The sequence below is a fragment of the Natator depressus genome, chromosome 5 (genome assembly GCF_965152275.1).
Source record: "Natator depressus isolate rNatDep1 chromosome 5, rNatDep2.hap1, whole genome shotgun sequence".
NCBI lineage: Eukaryota > Metazoa > Chordata > Testudines > Cheloniidae > Natator > Natator depressus.
In genome coordinates this window covers 64303047-64318663 of record NC_134238.1, presented here as the reverse complement: position 1 = coordinate 64318663, position 15617 = coordinate 64303047, and the positions used below count along the sequence as shown (strand labels likewise).

At 39.4% G+C, this 15617-nt stretch overlaps 1 protein-coding gene across 4 annotated transcripts in view; it reads right to left on the bottom strand.

Annotated features, from left to right (window-relative positions):
- Positions 1 to 15617, bottom strand: part of PAM (peptidylglycine alpha-amidating monooxygenase) — a 222010-nt gene that overhangs the window by 122895 nt on the left and 83498 nt on the right. For all 4 annotated transcript variants that reach the window (XM_074952904.1, XM_074952905.1, XM_074952906.1 and 1 more), the window contains one exon: positions 6133 to 6190. In XM_074952904.1, the coding sequence (XP_074809005.1) occupies positions 6133 to 6190 (58 nt within the window). The remainder of the gene's footprint in view (positions 1 to 6132; positions 6191 to 15617) is intronic.

Sequence of the window (15617 nt, the reverse complement as noted above, 5' to 3'; positions counted from 1 at the left end):
GACAGAATATAGACAGACACACAGACCCTTTGTTTCTCTCCCTCCTCCCAGCTTTTCAAAGTATCTTGTCTCCTCATTGGTCATTTTGGTCAGGTGCCAGTGAGGTTACCTTTAGCTTCTTAACCCTTTACAGGTGAGAGGAGCTTTCCCCTGGCCAGGAGGGATTTCAAAGGGGTTTACCCTTCCCTTTATATTTATGACAGCCCTTTTGAAATCAAAAACCCTAGTCGCAGATTTATTTTTGTTTATCCTTCCATTCAGTTTGAACTGAATTAGCTTATGATCACTTGAACCAAGGTTGTCCCCTATAACCATTTCTTCTATGAGGTTCTCACTACTCACCAAAACAAAATCTAAAATGGCATCCCCTCTAGTCGGTTCAGCAACTACTTGATGAAGGAATCCATCGGTATATATACGGTAATATATACGGTAATACCTGCAATTGCTTTTAAATATTTTTTTAACTGATTACAGTCAATCATAATTGATAGTCTCCCTTTAAATTCTCACAATAATGCACAATTTGAAATTGAATGTTACTTTATACACTGAAGAAAAAGACAGTGGTATTGGTCTGACACCAACAGATATCCAATCTATTGATCTGATACCAGTAGGACTGGGATTTTTTTTCTTTGATGTTTTGTGGTGCGTTGTGATTGGCACAATCTATATGAGTGCTGAAAGACCGATCAATCAAGGTGATCAAGGTTTTGCCTCAGGTTTTTGTTGGGATGTTTTAATCTAAGCCACAGATACAACTATTAGAACACTGCATGCTGAGAACACTAAGAAGAATGTTTCCTTATGTCTAAAGGTGAAAACAAATGGATAATTAGATATGCATGCATACTCAATGTAAGGGCCTGACCCACTGTTATTTGAAAGGCTCCCATTGACGTCACTGAACTTTGGTCTGGACTGTAAGTGTTCTTTTGGCTCAAGGAGTTCGTAAGTTTTGCAAGCCCACCTTGTGGTGGGGAGAGAATGGACGAGCCCACAAAGGGAGCTCTCCAAGACTGCTGTCCTGCAATTCTGTGTTCCAGCTGCACCCTGAGTGCCTAAATCCTTGGCACTAGAGGCATGAGAGACAGCAGGAAATCACCAGCCTCTACATAGAGATATATGACTATAGCTACCTCCCTTCTCTGACCTCTCCTCTATCTATCCACAATTGTAAACCACAGACCTGCACTTCAGGCATAAGCGATGAACATGCGTTTAGCTGTAAACACCTGAATAGTTTGTATAGCACAACACTAGACAGGTAACAGGAGCAGAGTGGCAATGATATTTGCAGATGACCTCAAGATTGAGGTGTAAAACCATAGCACCTATGCCCTTCCCCGGGGACAACCATAAACTCATCCAGTAAGTTAGGCCTCTTTCCCACTCCAACCCCATTACTCCCAAGCAGGCAGCCCAGAGAGCCAGATGGCCCTGGAATCTGAAAGTCCCCAACCTGGTGCAGTCTACACGGTGGGACAGCCCCAGAGGGGAGGTCACTGGGACATGGTTCTAGGACTTCCAGGCTCCCAGCTCTATGATAGTAACCCTGGAAGCCTTGAGAACCCTGGCTCAAATAGGGAGCCTAACAGCCCCCAGAAACCATGGCTTCAGCCTGGGCTCTGGCAGGATCCCTGCCACAGAGCAGGAAGCCTAGTGGCCCCCAAAGATCTGGTTCTAGCTGGGGTTCCAGGGGCTGCTAGGTTGTCTGCTGCAGAGCTGTGCCCTGGAACACCAGCAGATTTCCAACAGAAGCTTGCCTGTGTTTCAGAGAAAGTTTTGACAAATCTGCATTAGATTAAGTGAAACATTTTGCTCCAGAGAATCAGCATTTGCTGACAAAACTAAGTTTCGTTGTAAAGTTTCCAACCAGCTCTGTATATAATCCCTTTATGTTATTTATTAAATTCACCCAGCAAACATAGTGTGTGCATTATGTAGTTGAAAATAATATTCTTGCTCAAATTTTCACTCATACATCTTCCAGCTGGGATTTTAACTTCAACCTCAATGTATTTTGTAATATAAAAAAAAGTGATATAATTTATAAATGCCATTATGCTACACAGAGATTAGCCATTTTAATAGTCGAATTAAGAATTGCAATCTAGGGACATATACTAAATATCTGTATTTATATAAAGAAACTTGGCCTCCCTTCCCAACACAGAGCTCCCCATCAATTGTATTATGAACTCTGAGGGAGATTGGGGGGGGGGAGAGGGGGGAATTGATTCTAACTGTGTCTAGTTTAACAATTTAAACAACTAATGCTTTCTAACATGGCTATCCTTAAAGATATTAACTTTATATCTCGTACCCTTTTTAAAAAACAGTTCCCCCCCCAAACTTCCTAAAAATAATTTTCTATCAGATTTTTTCAGGAATGTAATAAGACTGACCAGGATATATGAACACTCACTATTTGATGGATTACAAAGGAACCTAGATGTGTTACTTTAGCAGTGAGCAATGTCACCTGGCAATGAGCATGTTTAAATATGCAATACTATGGTAACAAACCAGCAACATTCAGGAGTATGGGGAAAAAAAGCAATAAATCAAATTATTTCCATCTGCAAATAGGCTCCATCTCATTTGTAGAGTGCAGTTTGTCAGATAAAGGCTCAACATCAGTCAATAAGAAAAAAAGACATTTATTTACTGGTCAGCCATGTGAGCAAAAGTAAAGGGATGAAGATGACAGTCAAATTTCTTGGCTGAGTGGCTTGCTGTCAGACTCAACTCTTCTGAGTGTCTGTAGAACACCCTTCAGCTATGACTACCGTTCAGTAGTCAAAAACAGATTGTAGCAATGCCAGCACCAGTCGGAGTGAAGACACTTTCTATTTGCCCAAATAAAAATAACCAAACATTTATGAAGATATTTAGAAAAAATCTTGATTGTTTTAAGTATATTAGGAATTGTCACTTATACCTTCAAGACAATTCTCCTCATCTGGTTTACCTCACAGGCATTTAATTTCATTTTACATGATATATATTTATATTCAGCTTAAAGTCAATGGTGGGATCTACACAACAAAAATAGAAATAGTCTTTAGTCAAGATGCATGGGCCTAGAGGGGAGAGAAAGGTGGAAGCTCAACAAGTTCCAATAAGCATCCAATCCTGACATTTTGACCCTATCCCAAGAACATCATACAGTGAATGGGCAATGTCTACCAGAATATACATAGCTATCCCTAAAAAAGGCCATCTAGAATAACACTCAACAGCTAATTATGAATTTCATCTTCTAATAGAAGTCTGATGAAGAATTAACTTATAATTCCTAGTCAGTATAGTCTATGGACAGGCTCTGGATCAGGTTGGTCAATTTAGACAGAGGACTCTTGTGGCTTTTATCTATGCACAACATACAGTGGATACAGCTGCAAGTGCGACTCTATTGCTTCCAACTGTTTTATTTTTAGAATGAGATATGGTGGGTGAGATAACATCCTTTATTGGACCAACTTCTATTGGTGAAAGAGACTGGCTTTTGAGCTCCACAGCTCTTCTTCTGGTCCAAAAAAAGATATTACCCACCTTGTGTCTTTCATATCCTGGGACCAACACGGCTACAACACCACTGCAAAGAGCAGTGGAATATATCACATTTTATTTTTAGAAAGTAAACTTTGCTTGTAAAATGTAATATTTTATTTTGGGAATCTAAATTATGATGGTTGCAGTTTGAGAATTTTATTTCTGCGGATCCATTCCCTCTTGTTCTCCTGGATATCGATCGGCATCTGGAGCAGTTTCTTTTTGGTGGATCTATACAAGCTTTGCCTTGCCTTGTATCATACTCTGTGTCATTGATTGATTGAACTGTGAGTTTACACAACATTAACTTGTGCATTATTAATAATCATCCAGAGCACCTGGTACTGAGTAGGCAACATCCTTGCTCCAGAAAGAGCTGTGAAATAGTGCATCCAAATACCTCATGGACTAGTATCTCCGTCTCCTATGGTATGTCTATACTGCAGTTGAAGGTGTGATGGCAGCAGAGGTTGGCATACCAGCGTTAGCTTTAACCTAGCCAACATGCCTAAAAACAGCAGTGAAGACATGGCACCACAGGCAGTGTGGGTTGCTCAAGCACACCAGGGACACAGGATATGTACTATGCTATGTTCAATGCTATCTTTAGTCAGTGTGTCTAGACCGAAGCTAGTGCAGGTATGCCAAACTGGGCTGCAATCATACTTTTCACTGCAGTGTAGACATACCCCTAGAAGTAGGGATAAATTGGCCCTTTTGCTACACACAGGAATATCCTCAAGATTCTGATCTTAAACAGAAACCACGTGAGGAAGAGGAGAATAAGAGTCTCTGTACTTTGCTGCCTGCTGGTATCTGACAGAACTCAAATTAAAGAAAAAGAAGGCATTTTAAGGAAAATGAGAATGACAACATCTGTGGACGCAAGAGCACTAGAGACTTAAGATGCCCACAACATCAATACAAGGCAGATATAGGAATATCATTGTGCTGTTGAAATCGCCCATACACACGTCACTAAACTGCAGTGAATCATTCTGGATGGTGGAAACTGGAATTTCTAATTCACCTAAGGCGCTCACCTATTACACGTCCAATTGTAATAAATGCATGTTATGGAACAAGTGAAACAAAGGGTTTAAACCATCTAAAAACAAGAAGAGCAATTCCTCAGGAGACACAGGTATCCAAAAGCTATGCTTCTGCCTTTTTACAGACATGAAGGGGTTCATCTGGATCATCACTGATGCCTTACATGATTCACAACTACTGTGAATTCGCCCACGGTTGTGGTTTTTTTTTTTAAAACCATGCTCTTTGGTAAGTCACTCGTACAACAAACAACAAAACATTTCATACATATTTAATGCTTGTAAATACAAAAATTTAAAAAAGTACTGCAAAGAAAAAAAAAAGGTTTTCACTGTAAATTTCCTAAGAAAGGAACTGCTGCAATTTTGAAATTAATTGAAGTACTACGCATAAACTTGCCTATAATCTAGGTTAATATACATTTTTCTAACCAAACTAAAGCAGCACAGTCTACTACACACACTGTATGGTGAGTAATAGTTTATTAAAGAATGAACTATTTTGATAACCCTGTCATGCTTTTTTCTTTACAGGCATCAATCTCACAGCCACAAAATAATGCTGCAGCTATGGGCTGCTTCGCTTCTTGACAGTTCCTACTTTTTTATTTTTGATATGGCAATTAGAACTATATGGGGTGAAAAATTCAAGTGTATTTGTCCTATTGCAGATTTGTGGGTCAGTTCCTGTGGGGAGCTCCATATGAAAATATACTCAGAATATGCCACCAGCAACTATATATACTTTTCAACCCATTTATTGATCACCTCATACAGCGCACTAAGGCCGTTCTGGCAGAAGGAAGCAGAAAAATACAGGGGCTCTACCTTTACCATTGTTTTCCTTTCCCAGTATTTACAATGCATCATGAAAATGAAACTAACTTCAGTCAAATGAACCATTTGCTTGTCTCCTCCCTTTCCTGAACAACTAGATTGTTTAGAAGCAGAGTGGAATAAAACTGAAGCTACCCAGAAGACATACTGAACATCTGGTGCTTACTTTAGTGATCTACTTACTTGATTTAAACACTGATACACTACTACTATAGTAGGTCCTGTCAATTTATTTGTCATCTCATTCATGCCAGAATATATTTAAAAAAAAAAAAAGACGACTTTTTTGCTGACAAGTAAAATCTTACTGTGCCCATTGTTGATGGTAAGTGCAGAGGATTTACCGCCTGTACCAGCAGGTAAATAAACAGTCTGCTCAGTAGAACGGAATTAAATATCCAGCTACAGACAGAAAGCCAATACTTTACAAATGGGACTGCTTGGTATTAGCTGCCATAGGCATCTGCATGCAGCTCCTTAACTACTATTACTCATGAATCTCCCCAGATACAGTTTGTTATCTTGACTCTAAGTGGCTCTCTCTAGTTTGTTTCTGCATTAGGCATGATGAATGCATTTTAGAAACTTTGACAGAAAAAGATTAAGTTCTTATGAGTCAAAGAAAGCTGTGGAGTGATTTCAGAAAGTCCTGATCAGGTTTTTCCCTTTAGCTCATACTCACCTACATAGGCTTCCTCATCCACTGGCAGATGTAATGACATGCAGAGGTAGGTATCAGACTATTAAAGAAACAAAAAAGAATAAAAATTATCTTAAAATTGTACCTTGTTAGAATGGAAATAAAATAATTCTAACATTGAAACTCTGCTCTACTGACACATGGGAACAAGCAACTGTCCAAACTTATAGCCTCATAAATGGAAATTATTTGCTAAGGCTATCCAAAAAAACCAACAACTAAGAACACAGAGAAAGGGAGACTTGTTACTTGCCTTCTAATCCAATCATACAAAGTAAATCAAAGGAGCACACTAAATAAAACAACACCTTATTGGACATTTGAATATTTTTTCTCTATTTGATTATAATCTATAACTTACTGCATTCTAGAAAACAGCAGTAAGTCATGGCTAGATACACATCTACCTGAATCAGTAATTCTTTGCTTGTCCCTAGACTTAAGTAAGTGGTTTATTTCTGCCACGAAGCACATTAATATTGAAAATGTGTGCTAGAGCAGCAGCAATCTAAAAACTATATATTCTTTTTTAATGCATGCACCTCACTCCAATTAGAATGAACTGGAACTATGCCAGAGCATCAGGAAAAGAATGTACTCCTTTAAAAAAAAATAATGGAAAAGAACAGAAGCAATACAAAATATTATTTGCAGTTCTCTTCAACTGTTAATTGTACAGAACCATCACTTTTCAAGAGCAATTAGGTCACTGCTCCCATGAGACATAATGAGACTGGTCCCATGAGATGCAATAGGAAGTCCAGCCATCACATGTTATTCATGGTTACCATCTTCAAGTCTGTACTGATGCTTTTGGGGGCAATAAAACATTTGTTTTAGCATTAAATGCAAATCACTTAAAAATTGGAAGTGCTCAAGTAGATACTTCAAAATTAAACGTGAACTACTACAATGCCAGTTGCAGTCACTGTGAACCCAAGACAGTGGCCATGGTGAAATATCAGCAACTGCTTTTGCAGTTATGAACAACTTGGTTCATATTTTCAGAGATGCTGAGTACCCAGAACTCCAAATGAAGTCATTGGTAGGGAAGGAGAGAGGTGGAAAGAATGAACAAGAACAATGCTAAAGGAAGTTTTTCTTTATGAAAACCTAAAGCTTCCAAAAAAAAAAAAACACCAAAAGACTGCTTATCAGTCCTTTTGACGTAAAAGCTATCATCATATTTTAAAGGCAGGTTGCCAAATCCATTGTTTACCCTGAGGGTTCAGACTGGATTTTAAAATCATCAAAAGATGGACTGAATTAAATGGAAATTTTTGGATCCCTGTCAACCTAATAATATCAGGAGGCTCATCAGTAGAATGGGCAATAACCTACCAATTCAGAGCACGGGGTATGCTTGCTATGGTGTGTGAACTATACTGCAAAACAGAATAACGATGTGATGGACTGCACTGGCCTCAACGTGAATTAAATAGTCAATCCCATCTTCGCTGCCGGTTATAGGACAGGCGCCATAAAAATAAACAGGGTCCAGCAAAAGCACAATTAATAGCAATGCTCTTCTATAAAGATCTTGGCCAAGAAAACTGTACGATGTATGAGTTAGCTTGCTACCATGGTTTCTTTATATCCCAACAGATATCAGTTTGTCTCTGAGGCCAACAATATCATATTTATATTATGGTATCAGATGAAGAAAAAAAAAAAAGATACCATTCACTACTGCATCTTAACATGAACATTTTATAGGGCATAATTTCTTAACAAGAGAGATCATCTATTTTTATTAGACTAGCGCCCACAAGCTTCAGTAGGACAGGGGCCTCATTGTGGTAAGCACTGTACAAAATACATAGTAAGATAAAGTTTCTGTCCTAAAGAGCTTACAATATAATTTAAGACAAAATACAGCAAACATGCCTAAATAATAATAATCAGATATAACTGAGGAGGAAGGACAGGTGTAACGTTGATAAGACTATGTGGTTACATAGATCAGCTATGTACACTATTAGATAAGAAAAAGCAATATGCTAAGTTGTTTTGTCTTTTGCCAGGAGCTAAGAAAAAGGAGAGAAGGACAAATGATACAGCTGATGTTGGGTGTGGTTATATATTCTAGCTAGGTGCCTTTGTGGAGTCAACACTGAAAACATAAAACTCTCAAAGGAACTGAAAGAGCAACACACTCTGCACATTACTTTTTTTCATTAAATCTTTTGGTTCACAAGCAGCATGTTTAAAAAAAAACTTCAAGTAAATCAAGAAACAAACTCTGTTCAGTGTTTTGAAAGTCAACAAGAACTAACAGGTAGAAGCTGAAGTCAGACAAATTAAAATATAAAAAAAGGCACAAAATGTTAATAGTGAAGGTGATTAACCCGTGGAACAAATCACCAAGGGAAATGGTGGATTCTCCATTTCCTGGATTCTACAAATCAACAATGGATGCCTTCTGGAAGACATGATTCAGCCAAACACAAGTCATTGGGCTCAGTACATTGGTGAAATTCTATGGCCTGTGTTACAAAGGAGGTCATACTAGATGATCTATTGGCCCCCTTCTGGATTAAGAAATATATGAATCCATAAACATCATTGGAAATTAAGGGGCATTAAATCGGGTGGTGTGATGTGCATTTGTTTCAGCTGTTGTTGAATCACAATGGTGATTCTCTGCCCTACTATTACAGTATGTAACCAAGTAGTAAAATGTCCTGGGCAAGGTTTTCATTATTCTACACACAATCCAATCTAACACCACACACATTCACACCCATTCTTTTTTTACACTTACTCTCACAATGAAGTGTTCTATATCTTAGCATATTGCCACAGGCTCTTAAGTAATTTGTCAGAAAACTCAGACTCTAACCTACTGAAAACAGATGACACAGTAAAGGAAGGAATTAATCACAGTCATTGCTTTAGGGTCTTTCACTCTGGTACTCTGCCAGTCCTAAAGCAACAACAAAACTTGAAGTCTTAGAATCATAAAATCATAGAAATGTAGAGCTGGAAGGAATCTAAAGAGATCATCTAGTTCAACTCACAGTGGTGAGGTAGGACCAAGTAAACCTAGACCATCCCTGACAGGTGTTTGTCCAACCTGTTCTTAAAATCCTTCCAATGATGGGGATTCCAAAACCTCCCTTGGAAGCCTATTTCAGTGCTTAACTACCCTTATATGTCCCCCTCCCGCAGTCTTCTCTTCTCAAGACGAAAGATGCCCAGTTTTTTTTAAACCTTCTCTCATAAGACAGGATCTCTAAATCTTTTAACATTTTATTCGCTCTCCTCTGGACCCTCTTCAATTTGTCCACATCTTTCTTAATGTGTCCCCAAAACTGGACACAATATTGTATCTGAAGTCTCACCAGTGCCAAGCAGAGCGCGACAATTACCTCCCATGTGTTACACACAACTTTCCTGTTAATATGCTCCAGAACAATACTAGCCTTCCTGGCAACTGCACCACAAGATATGTCTACACTGCAAAGAAAAACCCTCAATGCTGAGTCTCAAAGCCTGGGTCAATTGACTTGGGCTTGCGTGGTTAGGGCTGCAAGGCTAAAAATAGCAATATAAATGTTCGCAGTAGGGCTGGAGCCGAGGTTCTGAAATTCAACAAGGGGGGAAGAGTCTGAGAGCTCAGGCTCCAGCCTGGGCCTGAACGTATACATTGCTATTTTTCTTAATATTGACGTGTTAAGTATCTGGTTTACAGTTTACCTTTTCAGTGAAGACAAGCAAAACAGGCATTAAACATCTCAGCCTTCCTGATGTCTTCTATTATTAGCTCTCCTTCCATGCTAAGTAGAGGACCTTCAACTTTTTCGTTGTCTGTCTCTTGCTCCCAATATATTTCAAGAATCTCTCCTTATTGCCTTTTATAACCCTGCCAAGGAGTAACTCATTTTGTGCCTTAGCCCTTCTGATTTTGTCTCTAATGTTTGTGCTGTTCTTTTGTGCTCCTCCTAGCAATTTGTTCATGTTCCCACCCTTTGGGGGATTCTTCTACAACTTTCAGGTCATTCTTGATGGAGCCATATTGCCCTCTCGCTATTCTTCATATCAAAATAGCTAGCAGTTGTGCATTTAATATTGTCTCCTTGAAAAACCGCCAGCTCTCCTGAACTTCTTTTTCTCTTGGAGGTGCTTCCCATGGGACCGTACCTTCCAAATCTCAGTTTGTTAAAATCTGCTTTTTTTTTTTTTTTTTTTTTTTTTTTTAAGTCCACTGTCTTTATTCTGCAGCACTCACTCCTTCCTTTCCTTAGAATCATGATATCTTTCATTTTATGATCAAATCCAAATTGCCTTCAGCTTCGCAACCCCATTCCTCCTTGTTAGTCAAAATCAAGTCTAAAATGGATGTCCCCTGGTTACTTTGTGCACCTTCTGAGACAAAAAGTTGTCCCTGATAAATTGCAAGAATTTATGGGACATTTTGTGTTTTACCAGAATATTGCTCAACTTCTCTCTTTTGCTATATAAAGCAACACTGGGAACTGTACAAATAAGGAATGTTTGCTGCAGACAATGTGCGGTTTGGAGACAGAGCCTCAGCGATACCATCCCATCGCCTGATCTCCCTCAGGTTCACTCATCCCATCCCTTACTCTTCTTAACCTCTCACTCGCCTCTGACTCTTCCCCCAAAAATGCAAACTTACTTTAGCGTCTCTCTCATCTTAAAAATCCTTGACCGCACTTGCCTCTCCATCTGCTATCACATTTCCCTTCTTTCTTTTCATCTCTAAGCTCATTGAATGCATTGCTTGTAGTTGCAGACCTCTTCCACTATTCCATCCTGGACACTGTCCAGTCCAGCTTCCGCCCCTTGCACTCAACTGGAACTGCTCTCATCAAAACCTCTGGTGACTTCTTAGTCAAGTCTCAGAACCGGTACTCCATCCACATCCTCCTAGACCTGTCAGCTGCCTTCAACACAGTCAACCATGCTCCTCTTCTTGAAATCTTGTCCTCCTTTGCCTTCTGTTACTGCGTCTTCTCTCAGTTTTCCTCCTACCTCCCTAATTACTGCTTCAGTGTGCTCTTTGGACGATCCCCCTCATCTGCCTTCCAGCTTTTTATTGGTGTTCCACATCACTCTGTCCTTATTCCTATGTCTTCTTCCTCTACCCCTTATCTCTGGGTAATCTGATCCACAAAAACAAATTCAACTATCTGTGGATAACTCTCAGACCTACTTCTGTGCTCCACACCTGTCTCCTTCTGTCGAAACAAAGCTCCAGTTTTGGTAATTCACCTCTAAATGTTAATATCCCACACTTCTCCACAGAAAAAAGTTACATGGGATATTAATTTTAGGAGGAACACCACTAATTCTGTTTTTTCTATGTTTGTCTCTTCTCTCTCTGCTGTAGGTAGGGTGTGTACACGTGCATGCGCCTCTCCTCTAACAGGATCTGAGAAAGATGCAATAATAAACTATTGCTGTTCAATATTTATATATCAGCAAAATTATGCAAGATGGTTTACATAAATGAAAAGAAACAGTAGCTTCTCCCAGTATCCCTTGCTACCAAGGTATAGCCAGAATTTTAGAAAAAAATCAGAAAGGCAAGAGGCCAACAGAACATCATGCTTAAGACCATTTTACATGAAGACTTTAGGAAAAACACTATTTTGTAGTCATTCATTTTAAAATAAAAGCACCCGTATAAAAATATATTGTACTCTGCTTGTCATCTTTTTAGAAAAGAAACGTCAACATTTATGGCCATTGCAATTTACTATTAAGCTAGTATTTGTAAATCTCTGAGTATTAATATTCACTATCTCAGGGGTTCTCAAACTGGGGGTTGTGACCCCTCAAGGGGTCGTAAGGTTATTACATGGGGGTCATGAGCTGTAAGCCTCTCCCCCAAGCCCCACTTTGCCTCCAACATTTATAATAGTGTCAAATATAAAAAAATGTGTTTTTAATTTATTGGGGAGGGAGGTTGTACTCATAGGTTTGCTGTGCGAAAGAGGTCACCAATACAGAAGTTTGAGAACCGCTGAATATCTCAGATACAGGTCCACCTTCTTTAATGAATAATTAAGATATACTTTTTGAGATGTTCCACCACTAAGTTATCCCTACTGTCGTTTTGAGCTGTGGGACATCAGGGATTGAAAGTTTTTGCAACTGTGTATTTTGCTATAAATGGGAAACAACGGATATCAAACTAATATGGTCTATTATTTGATATACCTCCATATTTGTTTTTAAGGTGTTGTCACTTTTCAAGAACCTGAAAAGTTCTTATTATGACAGAAACCTTTTCATACATTTGCATTTCTAACCTAGAGTACGCCACAGCAAAAGACAAACAGAGGGACGCCCACATCTTGAATACTGCGTGCAGATGTGATTGCCCCATCTCAAAAAAAGATATATTGGAATTGGAAAAAGTTCAGAAAAGGGCAACAAAAATGATTATGGGAATGGAACGGTTCCATACGAGGGGGGATTAATAAGACTGGGACTTTTCAGCTTGGAAAAGAGACAACTCAGGGGGGATATGATTGAGGTCTATAAAATCATGACTGGTGTGGAGAAAGTAAATAAGGAAGTGTTATTTACTCCTTCTCATAACACAAGAACTAGGGGTCACCAAATGAAATTAATATGCAACAGGTTTAAAACAAACAAAAGGAAGCATTTCTTCACACAACGCACAGTCAACCTTGGAACTCTTTGCCAGAGGAGGCTGTGAAGACCAGGACTATAACAGGGTTCAAAAAAGAACTAGATAAATTCATGGTCCATCAATAGTTATTAGCCAGGATGGACAGGGATGGTGTCCCTAGCCTCTGTTTGCCAGAAGCTGGGAATGGGCGACAGGGGATGGATCACTTCACTACCTGTTATGTTCATTCCCTCTGGGGCACCTGGCATTGGCCACTATCAGAAGACAGGATACTGAGCTAAATGGACCTTTGGTCTGACCCAGTATGGCCATTTTTATGGACAATGGAGCACAACTATATATAATATTCTCAAAAGATTAATACACTACTAGCCTGCAAAGCTAAAGTTAAACAACCTAACACACAGCTGTTTGAGTCAATGCTAACCTACTTGCAGTTCCACATGCCAGATACTTTACAAACAGTGATTGGGAACATAATTACATGTTCCACCTTTCACCATTTCCTTTTTAACTGTTCAGTAATATTTATGGATAGATTATGAGGGTTTAGGAGAAGGAGACAATATCTCCATTCCAATGCAGTTGCTGGGCAGCAGTGCTGAATTCTGAAGAGAATACTTTGTGTAATCTCAAAGCAATTAATTCAGAAAATGAACATTCAACCTTGTTTCATGTTACTGGGGTTAACTGTGCGTCATCTGTCTGCTTGGCTGCCACCATCTATCTCAGAAGTGACCGACCTTCAGTTATTTTGTACGTAGCTGATGTTATAATAATTGGGCCTACAAATTTATCCTAATTGTGAGCTCAACTCTGGGAAAGTGGATGTAAGTTTACAAAATGTTTCAGTAATCTGTAACAATAAATGCTAATGGGAAAAAATGCAAAAGGGAGTCAAAGACTGAATTAGTTCAAACTAAAAGCCCTACTGATATAACTCAAGGATTGTGTTAAGATCATGTCTGATAAACAAAAGAAGCGTGGAAATCAATGAACCAAAATTTAGGGTCCTTAAAAGAGAAGACTTTAGGGAGAAATCAGTGACGTGAAAGTGCAACAATTGCTGACTGAAAGAAGGGGACGGCACAAGCTTCACCATCATGTCTGCCACTGTCTCCTGAGTCTCCAGCATATACCATAATACCTTCACTGTTTTGATCCCGAGAGATGTTCTGGCCAGGCTAGGGCTGCCAATTTTTGTTGAACATATTCCTGGAGGCTTCATCACATGACAATCTTTAATTAAAGATTTATCTTTAATTCCTGGAGATTCCAGGACAATCCTGGAGGGTTCGCAACCGTAGGCCAGACCAGGCCAGCCCAGCAAAAAGGACCCAGATGATATCGCCACCTCCATCAATTTCAGCTAAAATCCATCCACCACCCGGAATGTCATCTCCCCTGCCAATGAGTCCTTTTCCTTCCCTGATGCCTTATTTCTTCTCTTTCCTATCCCTCTCCTTTTTGCTTCTGTTCAGTAGGAGTCTGGCTTATCCAGCCAAGACTGCATATTCTGCAACACTGCTGTAAGCCTGTGACCAGAAAGGCAGCTAAAAAGCAATGCCCTAACCAGCCCAATGTTTGTACAAGTTTGCTAGGTCTTGAATTGCTAATAAGACCATTTGCTGTGCCTCTGTTTTTCAGCAATGAAACTGCAAGTCAAAGTCAACACCAGAGACAGAAGCTGCATTTTCTATCTTTGCTGTTCTGTTCTCCACCTCTTTTGCTATTGCCTAGTTTTGTCTTCTAGGAATGGGATTGGATTTTAACAACCGTAACAGCTCCTGCCAAAATAAACTAACTTTTCCCCCATGTCAAGGTTCCTTCCCCACTCTGAACTCTAGGGTACAGATGTGGGGACCTGCATGAAAAACCCCCTAAGCTTATTTTTACTAGCTTAGGTTAAAACTTCCCCAAGGTACAAACTATTTACCTTTTGTTCCTGGACCTTATTGCTGCCACCACCAAGCATCTAACAAATATAACAGGGAAAGAGCCCACTTTGAAACGTCTCCCTTTCCCCCTCCCCAATCCCTACACCCCCTTCCTGGGGAAGGCTTGATAAAAATCCTCACCAATTTGCATAGGTGAACACAGACCCAAACTCTTGGATCTTAAGAACAATGAAAAAGCAATCAGGTTCTAAAAAAGAAGAATTTTAATTGAAGAAAAAAGAATCACCTCTGTAAAATCAGGATGGTAAATACCTTGCAGGGTAATCAGATTCAAAACATAGAGAATCCCTCTAGGCAAAACCTTAAGTTACAAAAAGACACAAAAACAGGAATATACATTCCATTCAGCACAGCTTATTTTCTCAACCATTTAAACAAAACAGAATCTAACGCATATCTAACTAGATTGCTTCTTAACCCTTTACAGATGAATGGGTTTTTCCTCTGGCCAGGAGGGATTTAAAGGTGTTTACCCTTCCTTTTATATTTATGACACGCCCCCCAAATCACAGATAGGGTGAAACGCTGGCTGTGATTTCTTCCTGGAGCTCTAGGAGAAAACAGAGTCTAACGCATATCTAACTAGATTGCTTATTAACCCTTTACAGGAGTTCTGACCTGCATTCCTGCTCTGGTCCCTGCAAAAGACAACACAGAGAGAACCCTTTGTTCCCCCACCCCAACTTTGAAAGTATCTTGTCTCCTCATTGGTCATTTTGGTCAGATACCAGTGAGGTTGTCTTAGCTTCTTAACCCTTAACAGGTGAAAGGGTTTTTCCTCTGGCCAGGAGGGATTTAAAGGTGTTTACCCTTCCCTTTATATTTATGACACCCCACAAAAGGACATTTATTAACATCTGAGACACTCAAACAAGGGTTCC